The following is a 13299-nucleotide window of genomic DNA, read 5'->3' as shown; positions in this document are numbered from 1 at the left end:
ACAACTGCATTCACTTAACCTAACACATGACCTTGATCTGATACATCCATAAAATGCTATGTGCATCAAGACCTTCTGATGCAAAAGTTCAAAGGAAGAGAAAAATGGTGGTTTCCTTTCGGTCTCCATGCAGTTTATTTTGCAGTAAAAACCGTCATTCTCATATTAGCAACCAATTTCAGACTTACTACCGTGCCACTGAGAAAGTTAATTGAGTTTCACTCCAAAAAACAAATTCTATACCACTAACAACAAAAATTTAAATACATTTAAATGAAAAGCCAGTGTTTTCATTTTATGAACAGCATGCATAAAATGATCCAATTGTTTTCACCCCTTCCCAAGTTATCACATTAATGTAAAACCCAATGATAGTTATATTCGTGTCAAAATGATTTTTTCACTTCTTCAACAGATATTAATTCATGACACTTAAAAAAAAAAAGGAGGAGGAGGAAGGAAGAGAAAAAAAACAACATGGATACACAATAAAAGATCGAGGAACCAGCTCTTCTTGAAGTCAAAAATAATGGAGAGGGTGTGCTGGAGTTTGGGGAGAGTGTTTCCTGTCTTACTGTAAATGAAATGTTTAAAAATTTTGTATTTATATAAAATGACTGATGGCTTTTCTGTTGTCTCCGTGGCCATCCCTAGGAAAAGCTCATGAAAGCTGTCCACGTTTGAAAAGCCAGGATATAAAAGTATACAAGGCCCATTGTCCACAGAAAGAATTTAAAAGCAACACTGGTTGCCAAACTGTGCTCCCCACCCAGTTACCAAACACAGGATACGAGCCAGTTTGTTTACTTCTCACAATTGAATGCACACAAAAAAGGTCTCCACGCAGTCCCCTGGACAGGTCAGTAGTCAGTGTTAAAATACTAAAATGCCCTGATAAACCTTGCATTTCAGATCCCCTCCCTAGAGCTGCAGTCAAAGGTCTGTTTTCCTTTCTTCGGCTCCTCCCTGCTGCCTAACATAAACTGTCATAACTGCCCGGACAAACGGCCCTTTTAAAACAATCAACCGAGCCTACCTCACCCGCACAGGATGGGATCTTTTTTTTTTTTTTTTTTTTTTTTGGTAGCCTGACTTAAAATTAATTCTGCCTTCAATTTTCCATACCCGTTCTGTCAAATATTAACGGGCAGTCACTGAAGAAGCTGTATGGGGCTAGAGAAGGTCGTCTCCTAAGAAGGTCTTAGGTCTAACTCCGTGGGGAGCCTAACCTTCTCGAGGAAACATCTCGAGGCAACTTTAGAAAAAAGTTGAGTAAAGATACATTGTTCTGGCTCGGGATCAAGTGTCTTACTGCAGAGGTCATCAAAAAGGGGAAAAGGGTGGCGGCGGCGGGGGCTGACGATTCAAAATTATGAGCCACTAATGACTGGGGATTCAGTAAATTAATATACTTGTTCCATCTGTCAACATCCAAGCTCAAACCTTGTTAAAATCATAACCACCAGTCCACATCCTGAAATTGCTACCATGTGACTCCATTTGACTGTAGCACAAAAGGACCACCACCTGGATCGGCATTTCAGGAGACTGCCCCCTTACCTCGGGAAAATAAGGGTCTCTTCATCGTGGTTACAAAAGCTGTCGGCCAACTCCAGGGGCACCACCAACACACATGGGGGGATCCAAGGAGACCCGCCCGCCGGTCTGCCTACCCCTCGGGATGTGAAGACGACCCATGTCTTGTATCACGTTCGCCTTGGGAGCGGATGACAAAAATGGGACCACAGCAAAGCTCCTGTCCTACAGATGCTGAAAAGGCTACTACAAGGTCTCACCTCCTCCTCGTTCTGGTCCAGAGTTCTCCCTTCTCTCCTGGGCTCCCTTTCCAGACTCGGACACCACCATCCTAATTGTGTGCCGAGACGCCCCCCCTTGCTGACAGCAGCAATTTGGGCGAGTTAACTTTTATCCTTCCTTCTGCTGTGTAACTTTCGCCTTCACATTTCTTTATCTGCCCTCTGAGCTCATCTGAACTTTCATGTTCTCTCAGCGTGCAGACGTGCATTCCAAACTATGTCTAACAGACCAAATAAGAGGTTAATAAGAAGTGGCAACAGAAAGAAAAAACACAATCCCTGGTAACTGATAAGAATGACAGTGGCAGCCCTTTTTTGTTTGTCTTCAAATATAGAGTTAAAGATCTTTAAAAAACTAAATTTTGATGCCTTTGAAAAGAAAGAAGCACAAAATAACAACAGGGGGTTATTGCCTGCGAGCCACAGGGGAGAAACTCCATAATTCTTATTCTCCCTTTTGAAGGCTGTTAGAAATCGGATTCAAAAAAGCAACAGCAGAAGGGGAAACCTCTTGAGGCTGTAACCATTTCCTGTGATCATGCATAATGTGCTTCAAAAGTGGGTTTTTACCAATTCTGTTGATCAATTGCACCTCCTTCATATCCCTTCTTTTTTCTGCTGTGTTTACATCTGATGTGACTCAATGACAAGCACTGTCTGAGACTGTGAAACAGGCCTGTCATGTTGATTTATGGGCGCATCAAACCACAACTTGTCCAAACTGAAGCTCGCAGTTCATTAATTAGAGAGTTGTGACTTTGAAGTCAGCTTTCAGACTGTGGTTTTTAACATTTGGCTTAATTTATATGCTCTTGAATGTGGATCTCTAAGGAAAAAACTGAAATTCCCTTCTTGTCTTTGAACTTCTTTTGACCGCACAATAATCATTTCTTTGTCCAGAGTGATGCCTGCAATCCCAGAGTCATTAACGCGCATTGAACTGCCACTGATGAGTAAGCCCTACTGAATTAGAAAAACAGCCAGCAAAACAAAGCTGAGAGCCTTCTGCACAGTGATATCTCACAATTACATGCCTTCCCTCCCTGTGCCATTTCCATTTTAATTACTGTTAGTCCTTTAGATTTACATTTTAGACACTTTTTAATCTGTTCCCTTTTTTATTAGAGCAGCGCCCGGTAGCGTGCCACTGTACTTAGGCTGTGTCTGCGTTTTCATTGAAACACCTCCTCCCCTTCACCCCCAAACTGCCCCTACTCTGCGGGGGTTTACATCCAGGCTGCTGAACAGGACTCCAGGGTGAAAACTTGGCAGGGCATGGATAAAGTACCCAACTGATGCTGAGGGAGGAGCCGGCCAAGGAAGAATGTGTGCGTCATTCCCAGGGTGGAAAATCAGTGCTGCCCGGCATTCACACTCACGTGAGGGGCAGGGATGTGGAGAGTCGCCGTGTAAGGCTCCCCGCCAAGCTAACGGAAGGGGCTGCTTGCTTAGGGCCAGCGAAGAAGCTGTTAAATTGGACAGTGAGCTGTCTGTTTTCCAAACTCCCAACTGTGTCATCCCAAGGTGAACAGGTGAAAAGAGTTCCAGTCCGTTGTAAGAACGTGAGGAGGCCAAGTTACATCGGATAACTCTGGAATCCGTAGGAAGATGTCACGATAAGGCACACATGCACACTGAGGCTCCTCGCCTGGCCTTCACCGACATGGAACTGGGAAGGTCGTACCGCTTACGGAGCTAACACTGTCACCTCGCGGGGTGGTACGGCCCATGCAAGGACTGCATGTGTGCTCTCACACAGTGCTGTGCACGGAGGAGCCACGGTGATGCGCTTTTGTGATGCGCCAGTCACCCGAGCTCAGAGGACCCTTCCCTGTAACTCACACCGTCTCCTACCTGCCCGGAGCGATTGCCATAGGCATGTCACTTGTGAGAAGAAGTTAAACGGACATAGACAGGAATGCTGATTCTTGCTCTAACTTTACTGTTTGTCCAACCTCACAAGAGCTTACTCTTGCAAAGGAAAGGGCCATCCCCACACACCCAAGCTCCCTGAGCTGGGGAAAATGTCAGGTGTGTGTCCAGGTAAAACTGTGCTGAACGCGCTGCACTTGCCCCACAGGTCCAACTCGGCCCGCGGCTGCACCAGTCTGCCAAAGGAGCCTCGAAGGTTCTGCCCGCCATCCTGCTTCCCGGCGCTTCCCAGTGGGGCACCCGCCGCAGTGCCAGCATCAAGCCTGGGGCAGCAAGCAAGCGGAACCCAGAGAAATCTCAGAAAGAACAGGACACTAACTCTCGGCCTGAAAGCTGAGAACCGATAGCTCAGTTGTGCAATCATTTAAAAGATGAATGACAGTTTAATAGCCACTAGATCGTCCTCGGGGATCTGTGGTTTGAAAGTAAAATATGTATTGTCGGTACCTCTTTAGGCTGTTTTCCAGCATGTTGTTGTTGTAAAAGTTGAAGCTGCAACTGTTCCTGTTGTTTTTTATAAAACTCTTGAAGCTGCTGCTACAAAGGAAAGAGAGGGCGGTAAGTAACAGAGGGTAGCGCCAGCCCACTGTCCCTTTCGGTGCCATCCACAACTGTGATTTGAAAAATAGCATCCTTTTATCTGTAACGGCCTGACCTTTAGCTTGAAACGCGACAGTAAATTTCAGCGCACGCTGACTATTCCTGGCATCATTGTTTGAAAAGTAATCTCCAAAATGAACTGGTGAAAAACATACCTTTTTCTACACAAACTAATTAAAATAAAGCAAGGGATGACCTTTGGTTGTACAACAAAGCCAGAGTGCCCTTGTGGGGAGAGAGCCTGGCGGATCGCTACTGTGCAACGTGCGCATGCTCTCTGGGTGAATGGGGCCGGCCGGGGTGGTGGGCTGGTCACGGTGTCTGTGCCAACAGCGTGAGCAGCTTCCTCTGCCTCCTGTCCCCACCACCTCAGCTCAGCAACTTGGGTCTCTCTACTTCTGAATCTCATCTCTTGGGTTCAGGTGTCCGTGAAGGCTGAGTATTAGGGCGCCGGGGCACAATGGCAGCCGGAAGCGCATGTCTGCCTCAGCACACATCACCGAAGTCAAGAGAACCCTGCCCCTTCAAAGGAACCAACTCTGCGACGCCTCCGTATGTCTGAGAGTAAAACCTGTGTGAGCTTCTGAGTTGACACGGGGACTTCGAGAGCTGTCACGGTTAAACGTGCTCCCCATTTCGCTTCGGCTCCCTCCATTTACAAGCCCCTGGGCTTACCACACACAAGAGCCCCAAGCCACCTAAGTCTTATCGAATCCAATTACAGCCCTGATCTCAGCCCGGCAGGGACTCTCCGGGACCCGACCCCCCAACCCCCACCCCGTCACTTCAGGCGGGGTCCCTCCCTTTCCGGGACGCAAACTAAAATCGATTATTCAGGGGTCCGACCTGCTCCCTGAGTCCTGCCCCAGCCACCCTGCTCTGCTTTTCCTTCACTGGGAAGAGGAACTGATCAGGGGCAGGGAGGGGCGGATGGAGTCACCGGCCCTGCGAGGAGGAAGATGGGCGGTTACCTGTTGGAGCATGAGGGCCTGCTGCTGCTGGAGGAGGACCTGGAGCTGCTGAGGGCTCAGCACCTGTTGCTGCAGGATCTGCTGCATTTGCTGGGGAGTGATAACTTGAGGTGTCATCATAGCCACTGACACGGGAACCTAGAACGTTAATGAAGGATAAATAGGAAGCCAGGAAATGGCGCGCACGCAGCACTCAGCCTTCCGGGTCAACGGCAGACTGTCACGAGCCTGCTTCAAGAACCGACCGGTTTCCCACGTGCAGGGTGTTTCTCTAGAGGGGACGGGGCAACCGATCCTGTTTCATCGATTACGGACTTTACGTGAAATGAAGAAAAGCACAAGAAGACCTCGCAGCACTGACGGGCGTGCGGACCAGTCTTGCAAGCGGACAAGGAGTCAAGGCTTAACAGATGCTACCTGGGGTTCCGTGAGAACGATGTCAGTTTAGTAAGAGTCTCTGGTGACAATTCAGCTGCGGGAAGTTTCATACAGACTCGAATTTTGTTTCAGGGAAGAAGGCAAATGGGAATCAGTGCCTTCTCGGTGGGAGCTGATATGATCCACTGACTGTGTGGACGGTGATGTTAAGGACAGTCAATGAGCGCTTCGTCTTGTGGGTAACTGAACCCTGGACACACCTTGCAAACTTCCACACAGACCTTTCCTATGATGCCTTTTACCCTTCCTTATTCACCCGGCATACAGATGTCTCCATTCTTTCATATTCCGTGTGATACCATTAAAAGCTGCTTTCCATGACATTTCTGTGACAAACAGCTACAGTGATGAACTTGATAGCATTTCATATTTGCAACTGTTAACACGTTTCTGCACGGGCATCTTTGCAAGGAACCTGCACACTGTATCTGAAAGGATGATGTCTTGTTCAGATAAAACACTGACATTAAAATGACAGGCTGTCTTGGCCAAGGTTACACAAATTGTATTCAAGCGGATACCTAATGACAATGCTATGAATTCTGCAAGCTTTCTAGAATGTAATTTAGCTATTCAAAATAATCACTGTACTTGTGTTTAATTTGCAGACTACATGAGAACCATTTTGTCAGTCCCCGTAATACAAGAAGACTATTTCATGAAAAATCGCCCCCCCCAAATAAAAAGGAAAGGAAAAAAAAAACAATGAAAGAAAAGACAAAACCTGTATGTCTTCTAACAGTAATATTTAAGCATCTTACTTTTCTTTGGTTTCTAATCAAACATGTGACAGCAAGAAGCTAGAAGCAGTAAAGGATATACTTTGTTAAAAAGGATCTCCTGTCATCTCATGTATTACAATAAAAGGTAATAACATGTTTTGCACTTTGCCTGTGTGCCACTTAAAAAAAAAAATCTGGCAGACAATAGCTGATCAGAAGATAAAAGAATTAAAAAAATCTTTCAGGGGAGCAGTAAGCAAAAGGGAGAAATGCAGTATTAATTTTATGTAACATAATGTCTTAATACGCAGTTTATCTTGACTTTTTCACATGATTTGTCCTGTCATTTGCATAGCGAGCTCTCATTCCTAATTTCACAGTCATTATGCACTGATGTCCCGATTTCTCAGCATCACTAATTTTGATGAACTAAAAATGGTTCCTGAAGGTCAGATTCACGTACAGTGAACATCCTCCACTGTTGTTGTGGGCATGTTTTGTGCGAGGGGATGTTTATGTGCAAGTTTTGCCTTGTTTGGAAAACATGAGCTAGAACCTTTGAAAAATTTCATTCACCTAACTCTGGAAGGTCATCAACAAATTCTTCCTATTGCGGTGGCCTTTTAAGTGTAGATGTAGATACACTGTAATTTAAAACAGATGGGTATGTCTGAATATTTTTATATGCAAAAAGGGACAGATGTATATGAATGGATAAATTATCCTTTTAAAAAGCTACTCTGCAGCATGAAATATCACCAATGATTAGAACAGTGAACTTGCCTTCAATCTAGGGCAAACACAAGAAGGCATTATTAAAACATCTAACCATCTACAAATTAATTCCAATTAGTCTACTTTGTCTTCACACACAAGAAACTTTTTGAATTTTTCAAAATGTATTGAGTGCCAATCACTATCTTGTGAGCTGCTAAAGCCAACATATCACAATAGAAGTTTACTTTTCCTTGAGAGTTGCATCATCACACAGGCAGGTTAGATTAAGCAAACAAAAGAACCATGTTTAAGGTTTCTTTTTTCCTCTGCGTTTCTTGGATGACGTACAATATAAATATTCTTGGGCCAAATTTCTGATGGTGATGAACAGGAAAACAGACAGGAATAGGGTGGTGTAAGATCGAAACTGGTGATGGACATGAAATTAACAGTGTTATAACAGGAGTCATCATAGGAATAATCTATCTCTTGGTCACAATTTTTAAAAGAACTATGGAAAGCCTATGTTTGAAAGGGGCACAAGAGAAGTTTTGGGGCTGACGGAAATGCCATCTATCTTGACTGGGGTGGTAGGCACACAAATGTACTCAACTGCCAAATTCTTCCAACTGTACTGAGTGCATTTTACTGTATGTAAATTATAGTTCAATAAAATTGATTTTAAAAGTTAAAAAAAAATAAAAAGGACTGACATATACAGACACAGGACTGACATAAACCCTTACATACAGCCACTAGTTAAACGTGCTTTTCCCAGGGTTATTTATTCAATGTTTGCAGTCATGTTACTGAACAGTAAAATGAACTTGAGTCTCCTCTTCTTTTTCCCTTTGGACATTTTGATGGAGGTGCTGATGAGTAATAAAATGCTAAAGCAGCAGGCACAGCCAAAGGAGAGAAAGAGGCAAGAAGCCTGAGTAATCCTCCTGCCTGGTGATCGGGTCTCTGAATAACCAGAAGTGGGCTATTATATCCTGATAGCCTTAACTTGGCTTTTACTATCTGAAACCACATTTTCACACCAGCTTGCTTGTGAGCCTTTCAAAGGTGGGTTTGAGCTTAATTTATTATAAACGTGATAAAACTGAGATTTCCCCAGTTTTTGCTCCGACGAGTCTCGAAAATAGGTTATGGAAAGGCTTTAACAAACATATCCAAATGGACCAGAAATCAGTATGACGTAGAAAAGAGTGGGGGGGGGGGTGAAATCTGAGCATAGCTTAAGGTTTTAAATAGTTAAGAAATATAGCCAATGTATCCCATCTCTTAACTCCCAATGTCCAACTTTTTCATGTAGCTAGTCCCTACTAATACTAGGAATCAAAGGGCGTGCAGTACCAGCAAGAGGCTATTATAGCCCACACTTTATTGCCCATTACTACTGAGGTCATTAGCGGCAAGAGTGATTGTACCGGTCTTAACCTATTGATCACTGTAACTACTATCATTTAATCCTGTGTTGAATGTCTGGAAAGCAGCTAAAGGCACACAAGAGAGAGTGCTTTAGCATTGAGAAATATGGCCAAAGCTTAGAAATTACACTTTGATTCATAAAATCTAGCCAGTGGTTTAAATCAATAGTATTTAAAACAGTCATGTGAGTTTTTAACTACAGTGTTCTACTATTTATGGGCCCCTCTATGAGAGTATTCAGTCAAAACCAAACTTTTTTTCCCCCAAATTCTATGCCATTTACCATACTCTCCTTGAGATAAAAACAATAAATTCTGATGTTTTTTTGTGCTACGGGGCTCATGCCTTAAAACTGGGAGTTTAAACTAATTCTTGATTTCTTTCTCAAATGACAATTTAAAAATAGTGCAAAAAAATTATATCCCTGATGCTGTAACTACCTTAACTGTTTGAGAATATAGAAATGAGTATGTTTTATGAGTTAACAATGAATCATAGAAGGCAATTTATGAAGAACTAGAATGATTCTGTCTAGCTGCCTTCAGGGATCAGAAATTCAAATTAAACTTCTGGCAGACATTTAAAGAATGCTAGCATACAAAACTGAATTTAAAAAAACACACACACACACAGTTAACACTCTTTCGTTGAGTTTCAAGAGGAAATCGTGAATTAAAAACACACACACACACACACACACACAGCCCGATAGATACACTGTTGACTGATACCATTTGGGTGTGGCCGATCCCAGGTGCACATGAACCTGCGGGAATGGCAGAAATTCAGCTGTGCCTGGCCCTCGGAACGCTGCTAGTATGGACCTGCTACTACCTTAATACCAGTCACTGGGAAGACGTCCTAGCATCAGCAAGTGCTGGTGAAAGCCCGGACACGGCTGTGTCAGTTCTGCCTGATACAGTTTTCTTTTACTTCACATTGACTTTCCATCATCTGAACGGGCCAGAGGACTATGAAAATAATATGCCTTGTTAGTTTCTTTTACTCCCACTGGGGAAAGGCAGGTGATGGGGAGGGGGAAAATATCTAAAAAGCAAACAAACAAATAAAAACGCCCATAGAAACAATACTCGTTTCTAATCTAGGAGACAATTGGAGGAATTGGGTGGGAGGAGAGATGACACGATATAAATACTGGAAATAACATGCTATCATTTTTTTTCTTTCTCTTTACCCTCACGTTAACGACAAGTAAATACTGTCCGGGGTAAATACACATCAATTTTGTAATCAGCATCTTCTCATAATTGCTGTGTGTACAAATAATGAAAATGAGAAGACAAAAAAAACTTAAGTACTGTTTTATTTCCATTAATCTGGATTAATAATTTAGAAACTAGTTTTAATCTCTGCTATTCACCACATGTATGTCCCAGGAAACTTGAGTCCCTTCCAGACTTCAGGCTGTGTACGGATGAGAACTGACCAGGTTAGGCAGTGCTACCTGGTTCATTAATTAACAACAGCAAAACAAATTAAATTAGAAGGCGCCAGAACACCAACACCAAACCAAACAAAGAAAGTAGCTCCATTAAAAAAATAAAACCAAAAAACCCCAAAACTATGCCAAATTTCATATGACCACATAGATGCCAGCCTGTGTAAAAGAAAATAAATACTGCACTGTTACCCCTCTGAGAAAGATCACTTTTCATAATTAATAAGCCAAAGGATACAACTGATATATTGGCAAACAGAAAAGTTAGGAAGCTTCTATCTATTCCCCATGGTATTTAGAAAGAAAGAAAGGAAGAGGGAAAAAAAAAAAACCATACACACAGATACCATGCAAGGTAGCTGTATCATGGAGGAAAGAAAATACATTTCTGACATAATATTTCAGTCTTCAAAAAATAAAAAAAAAAAAGGCCTGCTATTCATGTGGAAAGTATAATTCTGTTTCATTATGGAATTCTGCTTTTTTGTAGAACTCTTTTAGACTTAGCTATTTTGCCACAATACTGTACAAAGCATTAAGGCAGGTAATGGTTATTATATTAATGCAAAATCATCTAAGTAGTCAGTCATTAGCATAACTGTTCTCTCAGTAACAATACAACCACCTATTAAAATTTTAGAAAAAAAAAGACCTCTTTAAAATGCAATTAGCATTTCATTTTTTATCATTTTGTTTATTACATTCTATCAAGAGAGGCTATCTTTCTTTCAGGAAGAATTGTATGGCCAAGACTTGTCTGCCAATCAGGAGTTATTTCAGGTTATCATCCCTAATAAGCAATCTCTGGCAAAGCTTCTCAGGTCTCTTTTGTCTTTAAATCTTAAAAAGTGGCAGAAATTCATATTTGTTTACAGCAGAGGCATTAGTGGAAACTCTACTACTCTCCTGTAACATTTCCCATGGATACAAGGTTACTCCACTAAGTGCCAGCGTAATCGTTTTGGCTCTAATAAATATCAGATTCATTTGCATAAAAATGTAAAGTTTACATAAATTAAATCACTTCTCCCATTAGCGACTGTTAAATACAGGAAACAATGGAAGCTACATATGAAAATAATCATCCAATAAGCACTGATCTTGTCAACTTAGCAACTATTATTACTATTATTTAAATCAAGAGAAAATGCTTCTTCTTTCCTTCCTCAACCTTTCTCCTGTAGGAGCGATGTAGTAGTGTACGGGAATCAAACCTGCTATGACACTTTATATTAACAACAACAAAAATCATCTTTAAGGGCTGCAGACAGGAGGGGGTGGGGGGCGCACCATCCCAAGCAGGAACCCCAGGAAAGAGTCCATCCACAGTTCCTTAGCTCCTGAAGAGAAATGGTAGGGGCCTGGGCTTAATAACTTCTCTTACATTGAAGCATTATTCAAAAATAGTGAGAACAGACAGTAACTGTACCAGTGCTATTTGAGATACATACATGATTAGAATAAAAGAATACAGTTTGTACAAACAGTTATGGACTGACGGATACTGTGCAAGGAAGAAAAGTAAAATGTTTATCTTTTGTCCATAAAACAATTTTCTAAGACCAAGAATTAAATTTGCAAATCCGTATGCCCCACCCCCTGCATTATGAGATGGAGGGGGGAGGACTATCACGGGATTTAAACAGGCAGGTAGGCCAAAATTACATCATTCCAAAGTTTTAAGGCCTTACCGGCTGTGCAATCACCCTTTTTCAGAGTTACAACTTAAGTTTCTCCAATTGTGCACTTTCTCACGCCTGCTTCCGACACCTGCACCTTATACATCACAGTTAAGCTAAGGGGTGCAAATTAGATTCTAATGAGAAAACATCAGTTGCTTCTTTGACAATCTCACCATTCACTGATTTATTTCTAATGAAGACAAAGCCCAACCAAAAGCTCCCCACGTGTTAAAGGTCAAAATATGTTCAAAAATGCCTAGTAAAATCAAGGCAAATGGGAAACCCGTGAGGACCCACCTCATGAAGTGGTATGACAATTAGAGTAATTGTGCAAAAAACCATCTTCGGGAAAAAGTAAAAGGAATTAAGCTGCCACAGCTGTAACAGGTTAGATGAAAAAAATCAAAATTTAATGTATTCTCCCCTGTGTCATCTTGTTTTGTCAAGACATCAAATAGAATTGGGAAGTACAAAATAACAAGCCCTTGAGAAATCACAGCAGCCGACCTTTTTGATGTTGTTGATTTACCTTGTTCTCAGTTATTTGAACAATGATGTTTTAGATTTAAGGGCAAGATAAAGCTTAAAAATTAAAACATGATACCAAGGTATCCTTAAAAAGTGCACCCTAACATTTAGCCTGCACAGTCACTGATGAGGTGCTTTTAACCAGATTTGAAAGTGAGGTACAGTACATGTGTTCAATATTCATTTTTCTCATTCCAAATTAATTTCTCTTCAAACAAACTGCCAGGTTGGAAGAGGGACTCAGAGAAGATTATTCCTACAATCCTAAAGTGGAGGCCCAGTTTAGCTCTCTCCAGACAATTCAAGTCCCCACCATGTGCACAGGATCTTAAACTAAGAGGTACCTGAATTTTTTTTTTAAATGAAAGAAAATAAAGCTAAATGTAGAATGCCATGTATGGGGGGGGGGGGAAGTATTTGCACACTACGGAATGACTAAAACGAATGTCCAGAAATATCACGCTGCTTGCAAGAAAAGAAACCTTTCACCAAACAAAAACACATTTAGCTTAGGGAGCTATGACCACCTCCAAATCTAGCCTGGGAGGTACACATGAAGCTGCACTCCTTCTTTGCCCCCAAAGATTTACAGCTCATCAGCAACATAATTCCAGCTTTATATGAAACATTATGTACAAAGGTGTATAAATTCAATATATCACAAGATAGCTTTCTCTAATTCTCATATGCGGACAGCTTCTTCTACTGGAAATACAGACGAACCAAAAATTGCAGGAGTTCAAAACACCTGATTAAAAGGCTCTAAAGGTAAATAATGCAGTATGTACAAGCTCTAGCAGAATCTGTAAAACCTGGACTATTTAAGAGCTACTTAATGATTATTCCTTGCCACCGAATTCATATGTTAACATGTAACACACATAGATGCAATTTACGTATTTATTTATTCCAACCTTCTCTGGTCAACTGTGCTGCCTTATCCCTTGCTTATAAATCAAAGAACTACCAGAAGTGGATTCTAACTGGCTATGATATTTG

At 41.8% G+C, this 13299-nt stretch overlaps 1 protein-coding gene across 17 annotated transcripts in view; it reads right to left on the bottom strand.

The window, feature by feature from the left end:
• The window catches only part of FOXP1 (forkhead box P1), a 591936-nt gene that overhangs the window by 90838 nt on the left and 487799 nt on the right, over positions 1 to 13299 (bottom strand). For 12 of the 17 annotated variants that reach the window (XM_053219058.1, XM_027042471.2, XM_053219069.1 and 9 more), the window contains 2 exons: positions 5321 to 5458; positions 4197 to 4286 (listed from right to left, as the gene is read on the bottom strand). The exons of 4 other annotated variants lie outside the window; for them this stretch is intronic. In XM_053219058.1, coding sequence (XP_053075033.1) covers positions 4197 to 4286; positions 5321 to 5458 — 228 coding nt within the window. The remainder of the gene's footprint in view (positions 1 to 4196; positions 4287 to 5320; positions 5459 to 13299) is intronic. One more of the 17 variants, XM_027042472.2, reaches the window with a different exon arrangement.

This window comes from Acinonyx jubatus, chromosome A2, assembly GCF_027475565.1.
Source record: "Acinonyx jubatus isolate Ajub_Pintada_27869175 chromosome A2, VMU_Ajub_asm_v1.0, whole genome shotgun sequence".
In the NCBI taxonomy this organism is placed as follows: domain Eukaryota; kingdom Metazoa; phylum Chordata; class Mammalia; order Carnivora; family Felidae; genus Acinonyx; species Acinonyx jubatus.
Note: the sequence above shows the minus strand (reverse complement) of the source record. Positions and strands in the feature narration are given on the sequence as shown.